The 24,566-nt window shown below is 41.6% G+C and overlaps 1 protein-coding gene across 1 annotated transcript in view; it reads left to right on the top strand.

Moving 5' to 3' along the window:
• The window catches only part of kif26ba (kinesin family member 26Ba), a gene marked incomplete at its 3' end in the record, with an annotated part of 72,808 nt that overhangs the window by 3,754 nt on the left and 44,488 nt on the right, over positions 1 to 24,566 (top strand). Inside the window, exon 3 of the mRNA XM_083969317.1 lies at positions 18,522 to 19,223. Coding sequence (XP_083825443.1) covers positions 18,522 to 19,223 — 702 coding nt within the window. The remainder of the gene's footprint in view (positions 1 to 18,521; positions 19,224 to 24,566) is intronic.

Genomic DNA, 24,566 nt, shown 5'->3' with positions numbered 1-24,566 from the left:
TCACACTCACACACACACGCACACATTTTTTAAGACTATGCTAATGATGACCTTCACCAGTCTCATTGTTGAATATTTTTGCTGTTCTGTCTGTTGTTTAGTGTGTGTGTGTATGGCAGTGTGTTCATTTGTGCTTGTAAGACATTTAGCCTGTTTGTGTTGCAGTTTGTTAGATGTGTGAACACTGAACACTGCTTATTTCCTGTCCATTGCAATGTGTGTCTTAGAGAAAGTACATCAATTATTCATTCACTCATTGAGTCATTGATGAGTAGTCTGCTCCCTAGTGGCTCTGAAGAGACATGGCACTGAAGGGATGAAGGGAACGAGGGGAGATAAAGATGGATTATTGCAGGATGGCAACCTGCTCCACCCACCCACTCCACTGCTAAGGTGCTGGAAATATCAATGAGTCCAAAATGATAGAAAAGATTCCCATGCACTTAGATCTGTGCTGTGTCTTCTTCACTCTGTTTTCTGAGCCCTGCAGGGTCTGGTAACAGTTATTGATGTCAGACAGATAAATTATGAAGCTGAACTGTACGTGCAGTGGGGTTTAGAAGGAGCAGCAGTAGGTTTACAGGTTTAGATGCACATACAAAATGCAATGCACACACACTTATAACCACTTGACCCTGTAGTACACGTGTCTCCACAGCTGTACTCACTTCATGACTTTGTTGCTGAGTAACGTGTATCTGTGTGTGACTATATGTATGTCTATTTATTCCTTATATTCACATTGAAATCATAAATGGATAGAAGTTTTTGGAACTGTTTTTGGTTGGTCCAGTTCAGCTCAGGAAAGTGGGTCACTGTGTGTGAGAGTGTGTAAGGGTGGGTGGGTGTGCGTTGTAGTCACCGGTTACGTCTCTGTTTCAGATCAGATGCAAGTCAAAAGCCATCCCTGTTTAAAGTGAAACATATACAGTTCCACTTCAGATGTAAAAATAAAGCCAAAAAAGGATATGTTTTGACTGTATTCTCTCCCAGAGGACCTCTTACTGGCAACTTGAGATTTATTGAGATTGCTTTCATCTGCACTTCTGTTTTTTCGGACACGTTATATGAAGCAACGAGTTCTGACTGCACTTAAAGTGTTTATATTAGCAGACCCATTGATGTGTCTGTCTAGATGTGGCTGTGCATTAAACAGCTGTCAGCAGTTTTCACAGTACATGGATTTCTAACTTTAATACACGTCACTAAAGCTGGGATCATTTGTAGAGAGAGTAGACAGTGACATTAGAAAAGTAAAGCTTTCTGTGTCTCTGAATATATACATTTATTTCTGCATGTCATCATAAAAGCAGACAGTGCTCTGGATAATGCAGCCAAAGGTCATCACCCAGAAGCCTGAAGTTTGGCTGTCTTTCTCCCTCTTGCTTACCCTTACTCTTTTGAGAGTGTTTTGAAACAATAGTGTGTATGGATTTGACCAAATACTCTCAACTTTAGGTCCACTTACTACCTTCTGTTCAGTGCTTTCAGCCATCTCACACAGCCTTCATTTGCAAAACGAGGGTAATTCAAATCATTCCTGGTGTTATTGTAACTGTACAGTTTACTGTCTACAGTCACACAGTGACTGTTATTCTAAATAGAGTGACAAACTGATATGCCATGCAAAGCACCCAGATCATTTAAAACATATGCAAAAATGTATCATGTTTTAACCCAAACAAGATCCTGGACTGAACATAATCAAATAACCCCCATCAGAAGATAGTTTGTAGTACATCTGAACTGATCTATCTACTGTTTCAGCTGCCTTTCCACCCACAAACACAAGTGGAGTTACAGTAATATGCATGTGGATATGACCAATTTAGCTAATCCCAGTTACCATCTAAAACCACTAGTTTGTCTGTAATTAGTCTACTTATCCGTCAGCAAATGGTGGATTATTATTGCTCAGTCTGTCCTCAGAGGGATGCATTTCTGCACACAGGTAGCTAGCTATCCTGTAATAACCAAATCCCACAACACCACAGAAGCAGGCCTCCGGTAACCACGGCAGCTGGTGTTGCCACGGCAGCGACATGTGACAGATGTGAGCCGCATACATACCTCCATCAGCGTTAATGGCCTCCTTATAGCTGTGTGCGTGTTGGTGAGAGGCAGAGAGAGGGTGCAAATTTATGAAGTTCACGTGAATAATAGCGCGTGATCCCGTGCACTTGTGGGATTTTGGCAAGAGGTAAGAGAAAATATATTCAGTGTGCAGTCAGTGTGATAGCATGTGCACATACTGTACATGCGAGAGGGAGTGCGAGCGATCATGCCCTCCTGATGCCTTTCAGGTGTGAAAGACATTACCATATAAAGAGGTGGCTTCATCAATAACAGCAAGATGGTGTGGATGGATGGATGTGTGTGAGGGGAGGAGGGATGCTGATGCAGGCTGAATTGAAGAGCTTCTCACTGGGTTTATGTCAATTTGACTCACCCCAAGTGCACGAACATACGCAGCATCTCAGGATCTGGGGCGACTTACAGCACCTTCTTTTTTCCAATTAAATAACGTTATAGGTATTTCTCAGAAACACTAGTGTTAGAATAATACCCAAATCTTAGTAGCATATATTGACTGCCTCCCATTTCTTTTGTAATTTGGGTGTTGCTTTGCATTCTTCCACAGCACAGACATACACAAGCACACACAAGAGAGCATAGCTTTGTTTTAACTATGAAAAAAGTCTGATACAGGGCAGAAAATTTGACTTGAAAAATGTAAAATGCAAATAATACTGCAAACTGGTCGCACACACCAGACTCAAATGCCACCTGCCAACACAAGAAACCCACAGACACTTTGCCCACAGACACCAACTGACATCTGTAAAGACACAGGTCCAACTAACATGAACAAGAAATGTGGGTTTTGTGAGTTGGTGCAAACACTCGACCCGAGGTTCACAATGCCAATGGTACAAAGTCGAAATACAAATGTTACAAGAAACAGGTCTTTCCATGCAGACATTTTATATAAACTACTTGAGTTTTCTGTACTATGTATCTACATATGAAATGTCTATATTGGGATATGACACTTTGGTCAGTAAGCTAAAGTAGGGCAAAAGGCCTCATTGATGAAATGGGTCATAAGACTGGGAAAAGCGAACAGATGGGCCTGTATTTATGTGTGGAAATAACATGTTGGAGCTGTAAAGATCAGCAGGTGGTTCACTCCATTGAAAACGCTGTCTATTAACAGAATAAAATGTAGTTTTAGTCATCAATATGTAATAAAAATAGAAAAGAAAATGATTTCTGATCATGTGTAGGCTACCAGCCATTTATTAGCTTTATACTGCCAATGAAATAATGTACAATATCATAAAGCACACTGTGCCTAACAATAAACATAAAAGTGAATTCACTTCAGTCATCCGTATAGTCTACAGATCTTAACCCAGTGGCGGCCCTTTGGGATGAGGTAGAACCAGCATGAATACGGTGCTTAAAATCCTCCAGAAACAAATTTACATCGGCACGGACTCCCATGGACTTCTCCCAGCACTGCATGTTATCTATACCATAATGTACATAATTATAAGAGACATGTGGTCCAACCCAGTGCCAGATGTAGTCAAAGCCAGTGTCTGTGTAGTATTACATTTGTCTTTTCTTTTCCTTTTTCACTATTTTCTTACATGTTTTCCTCCTTCATTCTCTTTTTTTCTCCCATCTTATTGTTGGCATCTTATTCTCTCATCTTACATGCAAAATACCAGGATCATAGAAACACTAACACAACATCTCTCTGCTTCTGTTGCTTTCTGCCACACACATTTTCTGCTAAATTGGGCTCTAGAGAAAGAAAGGAAATGAGGGAAACAAAAAGATTTAAATTTAGAGGAGAAGAGGGAGAATGAGGAACAGTGATAAAAATTAGTAGTTAGAGGAAAGAGAAAAACAGTTTTTTTTTTCAATAGTGCTATCATCGTCATTATAGTCAGTGACCCAGAGCGGACACACTTAATTAGACTAACTACCCTGCCAGTAGACCACTGCAGTCAACACACTGTCTGTGTGTGTAGTCTGTCTAAAAATGAGCCAGAGGAGCCACAAAGGCATTGCCAGTTCCTAAAGGCAGCAGATGATGAATTTAAATTTGCCATTGTACATTAATTAGGACATTTAACACCAAAACACGCGATTAGAGCCAGTAGATGGATGTGTTAGTGTGTGCCACTGCCACTACAAGCTCTATTTTCATTCTTCAACTGCAGTCACTGTTAACTGGTTAGTTGGTTTTGTGGGCTTAACGAATTTAAAAAGACACAATGACCTTTGTTTTCACCCCTTCTTTCTATAAATCTATCTTTGTCCTGTCAATAAAGGTAAAAGTAAAATAAAAATAAAAAACACTGAGATGAAAAAAGCAACGGTAGTCCACTTAAAGCAGTGACAAAGAGGAGCCAGTTTTACATTTATAGCACCTCTGCATAGCTCACAGGCTCCAAGACCAAAACAAACATACCCTCCGCTCCTGCATACTGACAACATATTGCAATAACAGGCAAATCACATGCACGAGTGATCACACCCAAACTCGCACTAGCCCGGTGTGTAACAGTGTGTACAGATACCCACATACTGGCATACTAACGCCAAGGCACACTGCGGATTATAGGAGAAGACACACACATTGCCAAACACACTGGCTTGTGTTTATGTGCATTACCAAGAACACACACTGGATGGTGGTGAAAGTGGCAACAGCACCTGCTGCCATCAGATCTGTAGCTGCCATGGCAACTGCCTCTCCATCACCTCCACAATATAGAAATAAGTAGAGAAGACTGTACAGTAGTTATGCAGTTGTCTCCTGTCTGTCTTCTCCTGTCTGCTTCTATTTTTGTGAGTGATGAAACTAAATCTGACAGTCTGTGATAACTGCACACAATCTGTGACCATGAGAAGATGGAGCATGGCTTTTGCTTCATGAGTTTGTATCCCTCTTTTTCATCAAGCGAACTGTCTGTCCGTCCTTCCATCTCTCTATATGTCTGTTGTGGCGTCTGTTTAGTGCAGTTTATTCTCTCCTGTGTTTTCTTCAGAGTTGGAAAAGTTTTTGATTCACTTTTCATTCAGAGCCAAGATAAAAAAGTAAAAAAAACAAAGTCCCAGTGTTCCAGTAGCACGTGCCAGCTCCGGCACCTTGTGACACTGTGAAGTCTCGCTCGCTGAGCAGTTTATTTGAAGACCCGCTAACCACACTTCTAACATTAGCCAACCTGCTGTCATAAGCTGATATATCACACAGAAGCCTGCACATGCGCTTGCATAAACACACCTCACATGCACACACACACACACATACACATTGTTCCAGGCTATCACATATTCAGACATAACACATTTATCTTCAACATCTCACACTAGGAAAAACACTTGACAGGCTGAGGTGTGAGTGACAGGGACGATGATGTGTGTGTGTGTTTGTGTATTTGTGTGTGTGTGTGTGTGTGTGTGTGTGGGAGAGTGTGTCTGTGTGCATGCTCATAATTTTATTTGTGAAAACTTTTCAACTTCCAATGCGCAAAGCGAGGGCTCCTCAACAAATATAGAATTAGGACCAAAGGTTTACATTAAAGTGTGTGCTTTTATGTATGTTGGTGATGTGTGAGGTAACTGATGTATTGAGTCATGAATACAAAAAAAGGGATTATGTCATCATGACACATCAATACGAACGTGAGGGGGATGGATCAATATGTTTTCTTGTTTTCTGTTACTGTAAACAACACACACACACACACACACACACACACACACACACACACACACACACACACACACACACACACACACACACACACACACACACACACACACACACACACACACACACACACACACACACACACACTCTCTCTCTCTCTCACACACACAGTCTTTCAGAGTTTCAGTCTGTATCATGACGATCAAAACACTTACGATGGCCTCATGGTCCTTTCAGTTCAAAATGATCTCTGGGAGTTTCATAAAAAGGTTTAATGTTTCAGAGGTTGGTGCTTTTGTGTTAGTATTGTAAATACTGCATACGTTACTACTATCTCTGTGTGTGGCCGTCTGTCAGCTAACTGTACTGGAAGCTGAAAAGCAAGATGCGAAGAACATAAAGGAGGAGAGGGACAATAGAAAAAAATGTGTGTGGGAAGAAGTGACGTAATTGCCTTTACAAAGGTGCAGTGGCCTTGCACCCTGTGTGTATATGTGTGTGTCTGTGCATACAAGGGGCTGACCTTTTAGGGTCAAAATTAGAGCCAGGGCTTTGCCATCAGTTGCTCATGTTTTACATGTAATGTAATGGCATTCCCGTTCTAAATACACATGGGCTGCAAAATGTGTGTGTGTGTGTGCGCGTGTGTACATTCCTTGCTTAACTATATAGGTTAAGAGGTTGGTGACTACTGCCAAAGATAGAATTTGGCGTTTTATGTGTGTCTGTCTGTGTGTGTATGTCTGTGTTTGTGTATTTTAAGCAGTACTGCGAGTCTATTGTGTCAGAGCATTGTAAAGGGCAGGAGGTGAAAGGAGAACAAGGCTGACATTTAAGCTGTATAGTTTCCAGTGTTGCTTCTTGTGGACTTCATCACAGTAACTGTTTATCAAATCCTGCAGTGTTTCTATAAAGGGTTTCTTGAAAAAAAAAAAAAAAAAGCTTTTGAAAAACCTTGACATCATAGACTACGTTCAGTGTGGTTTAATCTAGCATCTGTTTGTGATGAAAGCAATCCACTATACAGTACAGCTTCAGCACTATCCCAACGTCACTCCTTAATCAACAAGATGGAGGAAGAGAAAGATAGGAGAGGGAAAGAAAGAAAGAAACTAAATAGAGGTTTAAAGGATAATTCACATAGGTTATGTGTTAGAGAGAGAGAGAGAGAGCGAGAGAGAGCGGAAAGAGGAAAAGAGAGAGAGAATTAAATTGGCTGTTTGCTCCCAGCCTGTGCTTCAGACACAGAGGATAGCCTCTAGCCGTTAAACTTTCCAATTACCCTGGGCAGATGGAGCCTGCGAGGCTCGATTTAGAGGGTTTGAAATGGCTGTTGTTGTTTACTGTTATCTGCTATTGACTGTACAACAGGCTGCGTACAGTGACGGTGAGGGAGTCATACTAAAGCAGACTTCCTCTTGGCATTATCTGACCGATCACTTCTCCTGGATTGATAATGCAAGCCTGAGACTGTGATGGTTGGTATTTTGCATCCAGGTTTGATACGTACACACATCTGCTCTGGGTCAATAACAACGCTGCTCTTGAGCAAGACTCTTAGACCTCAGCCGTTCCCTTTGAAGAGCTCAGTTGGCAACAGTGAAACACTGTAGTAGCTTTATCCCATCTATGAATGAGAGGTACTGTGCGAAGACTGGGAATAAGCAAGCACGCTCAGTTGACTTTCATGGATATAGAACTGTTAAAAATGTGTTTTAGTTTTAGAGGCCTGCAGGACGATTCATGCACACCCTGAGGAGGTTTAAGGTTTATGCTAAAACACATAAAACCTCTGTATGAGCCTGGGGGAAACTTCTAACAAATTGGTTTGATGTTCTGGTCAGTGGGGTTTTCTGAATTCCATGGTCAATTTGATGTAGTTCTTGTTTTGTGTCAAAACTCTCCCACGGATAGTCTGTTTTTATTTCCTGTGAGTATTTTGTATGAATAAAAATGCAGATGGAACAAGTGTTCCTATTTGTCTGATGTTTGGGTTTATGTGTCTGTTTGTGTGTAAGAGACACATAGGTGTGTACACATTGTTCACCTGTTTCCTAGTGTGTGCAGTGCACATAAAAGTGTGAGTTATCAGGCAGATCTTTACCTTCAGCTCCACCCCAGTGAGCCTCACTAACCTTGAGATGGAAAGACACTGCAGGGGAGAGGGGGAAAAGAGCAGGAAAACAGGGGTGTAGTAAAGGAGGAGTGAGAGGGCATCAGAGAGTGTGTGTTCAGGTGTGGGATATGGTAAGATGGATTGCCCAACCCAACAGGCAATTTATCACTGTCAAAGAGAGAGAGACTGGGGGGAGAGGGGAGGAAAGAGGGGAGAGAAAAGTACAGGAGACTTGGAGAGGAGGGTGAGTGATATCATGTAGAGGAGAGAGGATAGGGTGGAGAGCTTGAGGCAAAGGTACAGGAAAGAAAGTGGGTGGAAGATGAAAAGGGGAGAAACAGCTGTGAGAGAGACCCTCACTGAATCACACTTTACATTATATACAGTCAGAGACATTATTAGAGCAGGTCAAGATGGAAACCCACCTCTGGAAAGGAGGGAGACAGATCAGAGAAAAGTGTGAGCAGTACTGTATCTGTGTGGCTCTTCAAGTGTGTGTGTGTGGCACTTAAATGCCCTATTATACAGTGGCCACTGAACTGCACAAGATTGTGTTTAATTTTAGCCACTGCACAGTATTTAGTAAAACTATTGAATTAACTTTGTCCAGTTGTTCAATTAGACCCTTGCAGACCCATATTATTACTCTCAGGTTGAGAATGACAAGAACAACCAATTTACACATTTTAGACTCATAATAATAATAACTAACCCATGCATGCATAAAAAAAGAAGTATGTAATTGTCTCCCTGTCCCTGAACATTTTTTGTTCAACCAAACATTATATTTCCACCAGTGTGTTGAAGTTGTAGGAAACACAGCAACGATTCCACTGTATTTTTACTGTGGGCAGCCACCTACACCCCCTTCAAATATCCCATGTGAAAAGAGGCATTTACATAGACTACTTCCTGCTTAAATTAACTGGCAACGGAGTCGAGATTCTCATCTAAATTCAGGTGCCAGACAAGAAGCTAATTGGCAGCTAGCAAACACACTGAGGCAGATTATTTTCACATATAGCTGTGCTAGCAAATACCTCATTTACAGTGCAGCTCTGATGCAGATGGGCTCATTTCAAAACAAACAGCTGAGTTTATATGCAGGTCATTTACAGTCAAGTACCCACCATGGATAGCCAGATAATTTAAAAACAGGCACCAGCAAGTAACTTTCACATAAAAAGACCAGGCAGTAATTTAAAATAACTATTTCATCTACAGCTGGGCGCTGATGTAGATGGCCAGCTAATAAAAATCAGGCTCTCCTCCTGCTAGTCCAGTTACATTATAGCTATTCTGTCGACTTAACACTGTGTGAGCCACATTGGTGTATATGACACATATCGTATGCACAGTTTACACACATTCACTGGCAGACACGACCTCTTGAATATACATGAAGCAAAAATATATCCACAGGTTTGCATGAGAGGATGACTGATCTGATCTGTCTGTACATCTGTTTCCAGTTTTTTGTACCCTCTTTGATTGGGTTTAACATCCCACTACACACATACCCACAGGTCAAGCAACGCTATTTTCGTACATTATGCGCACATGTGTGTTTGGCGAAGAAAATACAACTTTGTGGAGAAGAATCCCTCGATCAGCGCATTGCCCCAAGTCAATCCAGGGAACATTCAGACAGCCAATTAATCATAGTTGCTAATCCCAGACAGTGGCTGCATGAATGTAGTCTTTGACGGGCTGAAGTACGTCATCAACATGGTCTTAGGGAGTTCTTCAAAGGCTGCCCGAGGACGTTCATGCTGACCCTGCTTCATGAGAGCAACTAACCCACAACCATTCAAAGAAGTAACATTTCAAAGGGGACTAAAATCTCTGTAGACCAATGCATCAAGCGTGTAAAGCCACTGTCTCGTTCCTCTATGACAGTAAGGACAACCCTCTACAAGTGGAGAGACTGTCCTTTCAGTACAAGGACAAATGATAGTGATGTCAAGGAAGCACATAAGTACATAGTCACTGCACATATACTTAATTTACACTTATTAAAAGGCAGATAAGTGTTTCATATTATGTATATCTGATTTTAAAAAATCTAAGTCAATCATCCAGAGCCTTTAGAGAGAGAGAGAGAATATAAACATATCATTCATTATGTCAGATACATGTGTATATGTATTTTAATATTCTGCGAACTGCTTTGGCAACAACATGTTGTTGTTCATGCCAGCAAGGCTTTTGGTATTTGAATTTGAGTATCAGCATGTGATTAATTTGAGCTGTAGTGCTGGTGCGAGATCTTCACGGAGAGATAATTTTGAGTGTGTGTGAAAAACATCACATGGATGTTATCACATCTGACACCTGTATTATTGCTGATAGTATGAGGCCTCACCAGCATGCTCAGCAACAAACTGTTCACACACACACACACACACACACTGCATAAACATCCACATACAAATATGTACACACAAATATCCTCCAGTCTCCAGCGAGAAAGAAAGCGGCAAGCAATTTACATCCCCTATAGCTAGTTAGTTGCGTATGCTAATTAATTTCACATTGCTATGGCAACACAAAAACTCTAATGCGTTTTTCTTTGTTATTAATATAGGGTGTCAACATCACAAGGCGGTGTGTGCATGTGTGCAGACAAATGCGAGTGTCTATCCATCTAAATGTTTGCATAAGTGACTTTATGCATGTGTGCAAGCATGTGTACGCGTGTGTGTGTGTGTGTGTAATAGGTTACAGTTGTGTCCTAACCAATTTCACTCCTACATCCATTACTGGATCATATGAAGGAATGACCAATTAAAAAGGTGATTAAAGGAGAAATACTTCAGAGAGGGAGACGCAGGGAGAGGAGAGGGGGAGGGTGCAGGTAATAAATGAGACTGAGACAGAGGGAGAGAGAGAGAGAGAGAGAGAGAGAGAGAGAGAGAGAGAGAGAGAGAGAGAGAGAGAGAGAGAGAGAGAGAGAGAGAGAGAGAGAGAGAGGGAGGAAACCGACTGGGTTCCTTAAGTTATTTTGTCACCAAGGGGAAACAGAATGAAAAAAATCAAGGGAGCAGGAGGATTGTTTTCCTCAGTGTTGAGACTTGCTCTCATGTGCTTTTAAAAAACAGTTTCTTCTTTGGGTTATTTCTGTGGCATGCTGTACCCTACACTACAATAATCTCCTCTCAGTTAGCTACGTATGACTCACAAGCACACAGGAAATCTGGTGTTGTTTACCTGTGTGGACAAATAGGTTTCGTATTCATCATTTGTATCATTTGATCTGGCTATGCTGCATCAGGAGTGTGTATGTGTATGTGTGTGTGTGTGTGTGTGTGTGTGTGTGATCGATTCATGCCACCTTTGTGAGCACAGTGTTTTCTTCTACATGCATTCACGTGGTTCATTAATATGCACAGTGAAACATAACCACTGCTACTTGTGCCGTCTGTACCGGCTCAGGCTAGAATGAAACAAATGCACACACATGCACACATTGTAATGGATTTTACAACCGAGGCTCAGGGCTGTGATGAAGCTTTAATCAAGATTTTAGGGACAGTTTTTTGTTTGGTTGTTTGAATTATTGTTATTCTTCAGGTTACTCGAGATAATTTGCAGTGGTCCCTAACCCTAACTCCTTTACATATGGTGAGGATCAGGGATTTATTACCTTATTTTGCATTTTACCATTATCAGCAAATGCTGTTTGATTTTTTCCCCCCTGTATGTATAATAGTTTTTTTTTTTTTTTTTTTACCTTCCCCCCTCATGCATCAGAAATAGCTGTGCTGCTTGTAGCCAGGTGGTGGCTAATCAATATAATCTAATCTGAGTTTAAAGTCACCACAGTGAACTTCAATTAAGTGTGTTGCATTTATATAGAACTCATTATATGTTTAACACTGATATACATTTGTTTAAAGGATTGTTTTTATTTCTATTCTATTCTTCTTCATCTGTAGTATAGAGTCTCTGCTTGACCTGAGTCCATTGGCTGATGTGAATGCTGGGTTGCTGAATATGTCCGCAGGTGATGATAGTTTCACTGAAAGACTGCAGCTTTTACAGCTCTATTAGCTCAATAACATCTTTTACTCTTATAAACAAGGTGCTGCTTCACATTTACTGTTGGTTTTACACCAGATGTCTCAAGTTCAAAGACTTAAAAATGGTACCGGCAGGTTGTCAGATGAAAGCCTGTGCAAAGCTTTTGTCACAGGTGGAATTTTAACTAGTCGTCTCCAGGTGTGCGTTTTCTTGTCTCAAGCTGACAGAATCACACTTGGCCCTGAATATTACAGACTCGCATCGCACAAACACCACCTTGTATGTCCTGAGAGTGAGAGACAAACACCAAAGGAGAGAGACTGAGAGTGATAGACACGGTGTGTTTTGGAGAGATAGTGAGAGAGAGACCTGTGCTTGACCTCTGTCAGTGTAACATTTGTCCTACATGTGGTGCACACATCCATGTGTTTGGTGTGTGTGCATGTGTGTGTGATGTCATTTATAACCCCTGTGTTATTGACCTTGCTCCTGCACAGACTCTCAATCATTCACATGCACACACACATAGATAGACACACTATCATTCTCCATCATGGACGTGATCATGGGGCAACACTTGAAATTTATTGTATTTTTCTCACACTCTCCATCCTGCTCCGTCTTTTCACTGCTCTCCATTTTTCGTGTGTGTATGTATGTGTGTGGCGCCATGGCAGGTGCAAGAGATTGACTGGGTTTGTTCTGCATGAGTTCAGTGATCTCAGACCTGCTGAGAAATGCCAGGGTGTGTGTCTAAATATATATATCATGGAGTGTATACAGGAGCTGGGGGAGGAGGAATGAATGAGGAGGAGAGAGATGTGAGGAGGTAAATGAGTGTGAGGACGGGGGGAGGAGGTTTACCTTCCTTGGTCACTCATCTGGAACTGATTACACACACACATACACACGCACGCGCACACACACTTGCCAATAAACCAGCGTCATTCTGGCTATAACCGGCTAACAACGTTTTCCTCTACTCTTTTTCTTTCTTCTTTTTTTACTGAAGAATTACACCTTCACTGTCACTCTCTTTACTTTCCCTCGTCTTCTTTTCCCTTATTTTTTGACTGTCTTGTCATGAACTGGTGCTAAATATAGTCACTGTGAAAACAAGAGGTTTGAAAAAGAGAAGGATGATAATGAAGGTGGGTTCAATCACATAGGTCAGTGTCAAAATACCTTGTCTTATTCTGAGTCAGTGGTGGACAGTGTGTGTGTGTGTGTGTGTGTGTGTGTGTGTGTGTGTGTGTGTGTGTGTGTGTGTGTGTGTGTGTGTGTGTGTGTGTGTGTGTGTGTGTATGTGTGTGTGTGTGTGTGTGTGTGTGTGTGTGTGTGTGTGTGTGTGTGTGTGTGTGTGTATGAAAGGAATGTGTGTTATTATGTTTGACAGCCTATTTCCCTGGACCCTTTACCTCCACTGCACACACACACACAAACACATATGCACACACACACAAACACACAGTAAGGACCAAAGAGCTGTCTTTTCTTATCAAATCTCAGTAATGGCATCCTTCTGTGTCTAGTCTACAGATGCGTACACACACGGTCATTTCCTATACAGACTGGCTGTCAGCACACCGAGAGTCACTGAGGTCACTGTTAAGTTAGCTTGGATGCCATCTCTGTCTCTCTGCTTTCTCTCTCTTCCTATCACTCAGTTCATCCTTGCAGTGTGGGGCCGAGGCTGTGTTTGTCTGCCCTTCTAGGAGGGAATGAATGAATCACAAGCACACACACACATGTAGACTATCTGTGGTGCTGAGACTGATTGAGTCACTCACAGAATACTGATGAACTCAGAGGTGAGGAGATGGCTGCAAGAGACAGTTTGATGAAATGAGGGGAAAAGGGAGGAGACCCGCAAATGTAATGGTTCGGGATGTGACATTCTTATCTAACCACAATCTTATTTAATGGTGTAATTATACTAACATTTCTAATTTAAATCTGATAATGTACAACTGAGTAACTGCAAGCAAAATAAAATTGATTGCAGTAATTTCCTCATCAAATTTACTACTTATTGTTTAGCCTGGACTGGACTCTCGTCTGGCAACATGATAGTGCACTAATGAGTGTGTGTGTGTATGAGAGAGAGAGAGAGAGAGAGAGAGAGAGAGAGAGAGAGAGACTGGGGAACCATAAACAAACTCAAATTTAGTAGAAAGATGAGGTGGAAATAACAAAAAAGGAAACATTTGTGGGAAGAAAAATACAGAAATAGGGTCAAAGATGTGTGTGTGTGTTTCAGTCTCAGTCTCTTTCTTGGATCGTCTTTCTCTCTCAGGTTTCTCTTGTTTTGCAGTTGGGCAGCTTGGCTGCTCCCCAAATCTCAGCTAATTTGGAACAACAGTGTCCTCATCTCAAGGACTGTACACCGTGTCCATGTTACCGGTGTGTGCTTGAGTATGTGTGACAGGGAGATAGAGAGGGGTCGTAAGGAGCCAGGAGAGATTACATTTTCCCCTTTGCACCGATTTCTGGCAAATGCCTGACTTTTCTAATTCTTTCCAAACAGAAAAAGAAAGCCTCGTATGTGGCATTAACAGAGGATTGCCTGGTTTATCGGTCTCAATTACAAATTATAACACAGGAACTGACATGAACACTCAGTAAAGTGAGGGCTGTTGCAAATTACTGTAGCAAGAGGATGAGATTGTTATTGATAAGAGAAGAAGAGAGACTCTTTCTTGGGAGACTATTTTAGTCACACATGGAGAACTTTACAACATGCTGCAAAAAGAGCAGTGAAAAAGTTTTGACCTTGGTTGCTGTTATTGCTGTTCCTTCCCTAAGCTGCTATTCAGAGTTTTTTCATGTAAAAAAAAACAGCCAAAAAAAGCAGAAAATGCGTTACAACCCTGTAGCCAAGTAGAACCATTGAACATACAGTGAGAAACTGAATACATGCATTCATAAATTATGAGTTGCATGAAAAATCTGCTCCCACCTCCGCTTTCTATCTCCTCTGATGCGTGGTACTCTGCAAACATGTTTTTTTTGTGTGTGTGTGAGTGAATGTGAAAGAGAGAGAGACAGAGAGAGAGAGTAGTCTGGAGTGTGCATGTACAGTATGTGGTGTCTCATGTCAGGCAGGAATATGTGTGTTTGCCTGAGTGTGTGTATATAAGTTTAAGAACCGTGTTCTATTCATTATTCCGTTTAGTTTGCCCGAGTAACAAGGTAGTCTTTATCCACGAGCACACACACATACACCGGTCTCGTGCTCGCCAAGGTTTGAGCATCTGCGATGTATGCATTTGTGTGTGTGTGTGTGTTTGTGCATATGCGTGTATCTTGTGGTCTTGTGGTTTGTTGACATAGCCTAGGAGGCAGCTCTCAGACTGAGTGGTTGCATTTTACTATTAGATGAAATGTTGCTTTGTGTGCACACGTTCTTGTGCGCACACTTCCACACACACAGATGGTTTATTGATCGAGGAAAGGTAACAGACTCGTTACTGATAGAGGCTTATTTGTGACTGGCAGACAGTATGTTACATTCAGCCTCCCGTGCTAACAGGATCTTATTCCATTATTAGTATATGGGCCACCAACAAGGCTGACCACACACATGTTTGTTTTTATAGCTCTAAAGCTGTTTTGTTCATATGGAACTGCTCAAAAATAAAAACAGTTAATATAAAAGTTCATGAAAATGGGTAATTGGATGTATTTATAGTGAATCTGCAGAAGAGGAGCTGCCTGTAGGTATACTCTATGTCACAAGCTTCCTTCTACCTGTCAGTCACTTGTTGTTTACCCACATGCCACAGTTTATTCTCTCCTGTCTGCCGGTCATCTGTCTGCCTATCTTAATGTCTGATTGTCTAAATCTGCTGAGAGATAACCTCCGTCCATCACGTACCTATTGATTGAACACACATACACACACACACACAAACAAACTATGCATCTCCACAATTCATGTATTGATTAAACTTCACTTAACAAAGAGTGCGTACCCATCACTGTGATTAATACTGTACATGAACTGCCTCTTCTCTCAGTCGGATGATGTACTGAGATATTCAAATAAAAGTCCCTGTCAAACTCTTGAGACGGATGTGTTTGACATCAGATCAACATGTGTCATAAGTAATTAGATTGTTTTTTTCTGCTACTGTTGCCATACTACATCATTCGTTGTTGGTGAAACTGCAATGGGAAAATCAATCAGACGGGAAAATGTCTTGGGTTATTTAAATAGCTACAAATGTAGAATCTTTACTAGGATAATGCTTCATGTACCAACCTATAGTATTTCATGAGAAGACGATGAAAGTAATTGCTCTGTTTTCGAAAATGGAATAGTGTTTGACAACAGCGGTACAGTAATTCAAAAGAAAGCAGCTCCAGAGAAAAGATGACAAATCGTCAGTGGAGATTAATGTATACAATATAACACACATTGCAGAAACATGTCACTACTCATTCCTCTGTTTCTGTCTTTACCATCTAACCCCAGTTAAAATAGCTGGAGATACAGTTTTCATATTAGGACACACTCAGTCGGTTGTAACCATCACTTGTGCAGAAAAGAGGGCGAGGGCTGACACAGATACCTGGCTTCAGTGTAGCAGAAGAGGTGGGCTGGTTGAAAGCAGGAGGGTAATTACAGCTATCATGTGCGCTGGCACCACCTACCACAGATGTTTTGTTGAATTACAGAGCTCCTAAGCAGGCATACACCCGCTGATAATACACCAACACTACACCTACTCTTAAAGCCGACAATTAGCTTGCGACGTCACATTCAATCTCTTTAATCCCACCATTGGTCTCAAGGGCCCAGAGTAAAGCCAGACTTTTATATGAGGAAAAACAAATTCAATTTAATGACCCTTTGTGAGACAAAGTACTTAATGCTTTGTGGGAAAAATTGAAAAAATATTTCCACTGGAGTCAAATAAGATTTAGACACAGATCTGTATCTGGATGTGTGCGTGTGTTTTGCTTGTTACCTTTGATATTTAGACCAGAGAGTCATGGCAGGAGATTTGAAGTGGCTTTGCTCTGTGCAAGTGGCTCCAATTAGTCTGGGGGGAAAAACCACATGCACACCCACACACACTTAATACATACCTGCTCATGCACATACATTCATGCACGTAGGAGCAGATTCAAACAAATTGGACAAATAACCTGATTTCCACGCACAAGGAAGCACACTATAACACACATGCACACACATACACAAAAGAGGGACAATACATCTGTTTGGATCGTTTAACCAAATTGATGCAGGAGATAAAATTTGCAGTTTGTGCCATGCTTTTTATCTCACATCCTGTCTTGTTTACCATCTTAAATACTAATCATTTAAATGGGAACGATGGGAATCTCCAAGTCTGGCAGTGTTGTACTCACCGAAAAAAGGTTGAACAGGAAATGTTTGTGAACAACAATGCACCAGAAATAGAAAAGTTAACACTTTTAAACTTTAGCCACTCTTCTACTACTACTACTACCACCACTAAATGTTCCTGCACTTTGTTCAATACTTTTTGTTTTGTTTTTGTTTTAAAGCAGAAGTGAGTGGTCCGGTCGTTTTCGCTAATGCTGCGTTCCAGGCAGGCTTTTGAAATCGTAAATTACAGCTTCAAGTCACAACTTACGACTTTGTAGCGTTCCAGGCAACCCACTCGTGTTTTTCCGACCTGTTTTACCGGTGAAAGTCACTATAACGGCCACTCGTAACTTCCGACCGGTGAACTCGTACCAGATCGAACTGGTATGACTTCACGGTCGGAAAAATACGAGTTTCCTTGAACGCACCATAACAGTCCTCGTCGCTACGTCACCACATTCACGGCGTTCCTTGGCTGCACACACAGCCCTGCATGCCGTTCTCTCTCCTCATTGGATAAAAACTGTAGGATACGATAAATGTTTTCTCTTCGGCTCAGAGCAGAGCAGAGTGACTGAGAGACCCGTGTTTCGGTCCAAACACTCTATGTAAGTGATTGCTGTCGGAAGATATAACTATTTAAGACTTATATTAACACAAATATATCACTCACTTCTGCTTTAACTAATGTGTCCCGTTGTCTGTACTAAACTTCCAAAATGTGTTCAAGTGGGTAGACTATTAACATGCAGTGTCATGTTTTACCAATTCAAGAGAATGGAAGAATACTTGTGGAAATATTACACTGCCTTCGTCAGTCCGAATAGAGTCACATTAAAAGTATGATAATTATAGTACGTTTGGTACCAATGCTGCTAAAGAAATGCAAGTGCTATCACATTTTCATATACCTTTAATATTTTTTAACTCCTTATTGCAACATGAATGAACAAGAGGTAGTTGGTCAGCTTGGAAAAGAAGGGGGAGGAGAAGAGCAAGTAGAAGGTCATATGTTCTCATTCCTGCATTAGACGACTGTCCAAGTCACACTTTTACCCTTTGGACCTTTGTGTGTGTGTGAGTGTGTGTGTGTTCATTTTCATCCTCCCTCAGGCTACACGGCTATGTTTCTTGGATTTTCTATAAATATTCATAGTCATGACTTGTTAAACATGTCTATCATTTCCTCCTCTCCTCTCCTCTCCTCTCCTCTCCTCTCCTCTCCTGCTTTATTTTGTCCTCATTCATTCAGATACCAGGCTAAACGTCATTCTTTCTTTCTCTCCTTCCAGGATCCCTCCTTCTCCCTCCTCCTCCATGATAAGCTTCAGGTGCCTAACAGTTCCCGGAGGGCGTGGAACGAGCACGACAGTCGCTGTGATGTCTGTGCCACTCACCTCACTCAGCTCAAACAGGAAGCTGTGCGCATGGTCCTCACTCTGGACCAGTGGGATTTGTCTCCCACCTCTTCTCCCCCTTCTTTGATTGGACGATATGGATCTCAAGGACCTCCGGGTCCACTGGGAGCATCTGGCGCACCGGGAGGTCCTGGATCTCGGGACTGGTCTCCTCCTTTTCTCCCGTCATCGTCCTCTTCAGCTGCTGCTGCCGCCTCACCGTCACCAAGCCCCAGCCAGACCCCAACACCGAGCCCCAGTCATGGACCATCCAACCCCAGCCACGGGAGTCCGTCGGTGGGGCAAATGTCTAGCTCTACTCCCGCAAACCCACAACCTCAAGGCGCAGGGCACAGACTGGGGTCAAAGCCCAGCTCCCTGGGGCTTGGAGGGGCGGTGGACAGACGGAGTGGGTCCCCCAGTTCAGGAAAAGCAGCGAGTTCCCAGCAACAACCGGCTACTGGAGTAAGCAGCACCAGCAATAACAGTGGTAACAGCAGTAATAACGGGAGTGGAGCGGTCCTGAGCACAGCAGCTCTGCAGGCCCATCAGCACATGAACCGAACTAATGGAGGAGTGACGCTCTATCCATATCAGGTAAGCAATGTGCATAAGTGTGTTTGCCTGACATTTACACAGAAAAATCTTTATAGCTACTTCTCCCATGGGGACAGAGCAAATATTGCCAGAATACTGAATATATTAATTCTGCCTTACACATTTTTTTTCCAAGTGGTAACAAGCTACCAGCATACAGATGAATTCATCTCTTAATATGCGTCAAGACAGAAACATTTTCATTTTCAGCTTGTAGGTGCACCTACCTACTGTAGTGTGACCTTGTTAGCTATCATCCACTGACTGTACCTGACATCTGAGATAATGTGTTCAGCCCTCTCCTGTCCTCTCCTCAGCTTGTTCAAAGTCAGACCAGGCTTTATTGTATCAGCCCCAGGCAAAGAGTGTGCCTGTATGTGTCCAAGTGCACATGTCTATGTGTTCCTCGGAAGATAAGAAGGGAGAGACACAAGGTCATAAATGTACTTTCAAACCCTTAATATTGCCTTAATTTGTGCACAATTCTCCTTCAGTGAATCATAAATCTGACTTAACAGATGTCAGACAAATTTCTAAAGTCAGTGTGACATACACGCTCTCAAAATTCATTCACATACCAAGATACGTGAGTTAGAGATCTTCCATGCGTACTCTGCAGACAGGAACTGTTGGCATACTTATAATGATGCCAATGTTATAATGAATGAAATTCTCTATAGCTACAATATAGAGCATTTTCTCCATGGGAACAGTATACCTTCAGTTTACCATTGCAGGAGCTGTAGTTTCAAAATCTAGAGCATGACTACCACCCATATCAAAAGAAGACAGAATATAAATATAACTGCAAGCAGCGGTGCGTGGGGTCAAGCAACCCAGAAGGCCAGACTTGTCATGGAAACATGATGTAACGTCAAGGGAGTTGTTGTAAGCACTCACAGTAAGTTTCTATTGAATAACAATAGGCTGACATATGACTTAGCTCCTTTGGCACCTTTGCCACCAATTTAGATTTGTTTGTTATGGTTGAAAACTTTTGCCAACCAAAAATTGTTTAACTTTTGTAAGTCTTGGTCTGAAGGTAATCTGTGTGTTAACAATGGTAAAGTTTAGACTAAGGTTATTCAAGGATCAGCAAAATTAGATAAATTGATCAAATTGAAAATGGCAGTTCCATCACTCACATGACAAGTTGCCATGTCCAAAACACATATACCCTATTTATTTCAGTGCCTCTTACAGGCCACTGGATGCCAATGATTTTGGCCTCAAAATGTATCTCAGTTTGGTCTGGATATGCACAGGCTGATATATGACCTCACTTCCAGTGTTGCAGCTCAGCTCAATCTTTTGATGAATGCAAAGAAAGATAGAGGATTCATTTTTGCAACTAACTGGAAATACTGGCTTTTAATTGCTTACACATATCGAAAACAGCAGGGGGACTTTGTGAAGTTTATTTTACACCCCACCCCACAAAAAGAAAATCTCTGTGAGGACACAATAATCAAATTCTTGGAATCGATAACTAGCTCTCATCGAGAGGGAAGCAAAAAAAAAAACTAATTAAACATGGCAGGACATCAAGCAGCTAGTTAGCATGAGGCAAACTATAAAAAAGTGACTCAAATGGAAAACTGAGATAAAAGAAGAGGATTTAGGAGGAGCGAGGAAGACAGGGAGTGTGAGTAGAGAAGAGAGGAGGCTGGTAGGAGGCAGAAAATGCCTTAGGTGGCGAGTGGTCTAGAGGTGTATGGAGAGAGGAGAGCTGAGACTCCAGGGGAGATCCAGAGGGGTAGGAGTGAGCGTGTGTGTGCGTGTGTGTGCGTGTGTGTGTGTGTGTGTGTGTGTGTGTGTGTGTGTGTGTGTGTGTGTGTGTGTGTGTGTGTGTGTGTGTGTGTGTGTGTGTGTGTGTGTGTGTGTGTGTGTGTGTGTGTGTGCGTGTGTGTGTGTGTGTGTGTGTGTGTGTGTGTGTGTGTGTGTGTGTGTGTGTGTGAGAGAGCATGTACTACTACAGATGTAATAATTCATACAGTGATAATTAGGACTCTGGGGACTCTATGTCACACACCCCCAGTACCCCTTCACTCTTTCACTCTCATTCTCTCTCTCACACACACATTTACACATTTCTACTTATTCCTTGTGCTTGTTTCTTTTCCTTCTCCCCCATTATTTCTGTCTTTTTCACGTGATGCCTTCATATTCATGTCCTCTCCTATGCTGCTGTTCGCCCATCTCTGTGTATTTTTATTCAATCCATGACTCAAATCAGATACAGAGATATATAGTAGATTGAAATTAGACTCTTGAATTGTTTCGTTATCTTGTTCTACTAGTCAGGAATAAATGAGGCGTAGTACCCGTCATGTATTTTGGCCTGTCTTTGTGGAAATTACAGTCAATGAGTTCAAATCTGAAGGAGGTTTTCTCTTTTCTCAGCTCTCCTGTATTTGAGTTAGTACCTGTGTGGGGAGGTGTAAAATGTTAGTGAGCCTGAGTGTTTGTGCTGTGACTTTGACAGTAATGGTGTTTCAGCAGGAAAGGAGAAACAGAGCATGATAATAAATCACCCTTGTTTGGACACACCCCTGGGAAAGAGAGAGAGAGAGAGAGAGCAGGAGGAGGAGTGAGGAGAGAGATGCTCAAAAAATGAGAATGGAAAGAAATAGAGATAAGACTGAAAGATACAGGGATGTAGAGAGACCGGGTGAAGAGAAGGTGAAAGAGGTGTTTAGAATAAAAACAGATTATTTTATTATAGGGGCCAGATCTGGCACTTTAATTTCTTTAGACCATATTTCCTCTGTATCTGGAGACATTCCTGTGATGTGTTTCTTTTTTTTGTGCTGTCAATTGGATTTTGTTGGAGATCTGCTTTATTGCTGAACAGCACAAATCATAAAAGATGGCTGTAGATGCATCAGTGGGGCTTTCAGATGGTCTTACAATGGCTGATGATTGAATGCAAGCCAAATGAGAAATCTCATCCAACATGTTCACACTCTTCGGCAAAGTGACAGAGAAAACAAACACAGGTGGACTGACAGCAGGGAAAGTATGAGGGTTGAAAGTCGACAAGCTGTAGTAGAAATGCATGAGCTTCATAGGAATGTGTGCTACTCTTCAGAAACATGATCAAGAGCCACAATGGTATGGTCTTCTTCAATTTAGCAGTTTCTAATGATTAAAATCACCATTAAAGTCACCTTTCAAGCTAGCATAAGAAGACACGGAGAGCTGAAAGAGCAGGGGCGCAGAGGGAGACAGCGAAAGGAAGCAACCTTTCTACCAGTATAGCTGACATTAAAATCCTGCTGGGTCAGCAGTGGTGACAAAGAGGTGACAAACCAAAGGTCCAGGCGGCAAAACTAATGGGAGAGGTCAGACGGCAATGTGCTCAGTGATGTATGGTTCTTTAAATTGCTCCAAGAGACAAGGCAGAAACTGCAGTGTCAACTGTTCACGGTTACCTTTTAAATGGAATAAACTGTAAGAAAATAGTCCATATTTGTGTTCACTGAGATTTACATTTGGGCTTTTTATGTTGGTGGAGTAGAGAGGATGGGTCTCTCTCTCTCTCTGGCACGAGAAAACAAAAGTAACATTGTCTCTTTGCCCTAGCTCTGTCCTTCAAGCAGCTAATTGAAAACAGGTTTATACAGTATGGTGTGTTCTTCTCTGTGTGTGTGTGCACTTTCAACAATGGTTAGATAAGCTTTCCAAATTTACCGTGTATGTTTTTGTTATTGAATGTCTTGCAGAGAGAAACAGGATATGTGATACGACACACCACTTCCTATCATATGTAAACTGATAAATGCTGCTAGTCTTGGCTAGATATCCTTTATGGTCAGGAATTGGGTCAGTGGCGGCTCAAAGGTTAAGGAAACTTGTGTCCTGAGGGTCGTGAGTTCAGTCGCTGGACTAGCTGAATATATTTTGGTGGGAAAAGAGAAAGGGTTGTGCTTGTCCTACCCTCATTACAGTAACACCACGGTGGTAGCCCCGAGCAAGACCCTTAACTACCAACATAAAATAAGGGAATGATAAGAGTATAGATGTCTTTTAGAGCATCTGTTGTCGCCTTACTGTCAGAAAGCATGTCACTTGTAATCCATAAAGTAATCTGTACTCCAAAATTGAAGATGTTCCAATTATTATTATTTATTTATTTTTATTTCTTTTAATTTCTGGAGCCTTGAAGATGTTTCAGGTTTGATAATACAACTTTATATAGTACAATATGAAGCTTATTCAATCCCAGCCTCTTCGGCACCAGCTTTACTCCACCCTCTCTTTCTCTCCTTCCTTGGATTGATCTGGCTTTCTCCACTGACTGGACTGGAAATGAAATCTGATCTGATCTCATCTAAGTCACAAGTGTAGACAAACACCTGTCTCTAAGCTAGTATCACACAAACTATCATAATCTGTTGTGTCTGTATTGAACAAATCCATCAAACATGCACAGTGCTGGTGGAAAAAGTAAATGAAGCCTTTGGATTTAATAACAGGTTCAGCATCCACTGGCACTAATAATAGCAAACAAGCTCTTCCAGTAGCTACCTGCAGATCAGACCTGCACAATGTTCAGGATTCATTTTGGACTATTATTGTTTATAGACGTGTTTCAGCTCAGCCAAGAAAAATACAATGATTTGTATTTTATTAGTTGAAAAAAAATTGTATTTGCACTGTAACTTGAACACATCAGAATATCAGGAAAGACTAATTTAAACATAAATGGAGGCTCTTCCAAACAGTTCATTTATTTTTTCTTGCCATCAAATACAAACAGTCAGTTCCCTGAAGTCTAAATTCAAAAAGCAGGATCATACATTTTCATTCGATTTTCATGTCTAACACACACGCACACACTAGCTTTCTGCCCCCCCCCCCCCCACACACACACACACACACACACACACTCTGTCCCCCATAGGCTCTCTCTCTTTCTATAGTCTCCAATGTGAAATGAATTAACAGCCAGTTCCATTTATTCACTGTTTTTTGTGTCACTCCCCCACTTTCCTCCTGAGAGGGCAGCCTCTTGCCCTTCCTCTCCACACTGCTGCAGTGAGCATTTACCTAGATTGTTTTACAGATTATGCCTATCCCCCTGATAAAAGCAGGCCGGACCACACACATACGTGGACATACATGTGCACCATTTCAGTTTTTTGCCCTCCTCATGCAAACCTGGAACTTCGGCCAACAAATTCAACATTTGTTTCCTGTAACATATGGTTGGAAACTAAAGGATGTAAAAAATAAAATAAATCTAAGAGAGACAAATGAGGAAGGTGGTTGCTGGGGAAATGGCTTTTGTGTTATAATGAAGATGAATGAACAAGTTATTCCTTTTTCTGAGAGCAGTTG

This window comes from Trachurus trachurus (genome assembly GCF_905171665.1).
Source record: "Trachurus trachurus genome assembly, chromosome: 3".
NCBI lineage: Eukaryota > Metazoa > Chordata > Actinopteri > Carangiformes > Carangidae > Trachurus > Trachurus trachurus.
Note: the sequence above shows the minus strand (reverse complement) of the source record. Positions and strands in the feature narration are given on the sequence as shown.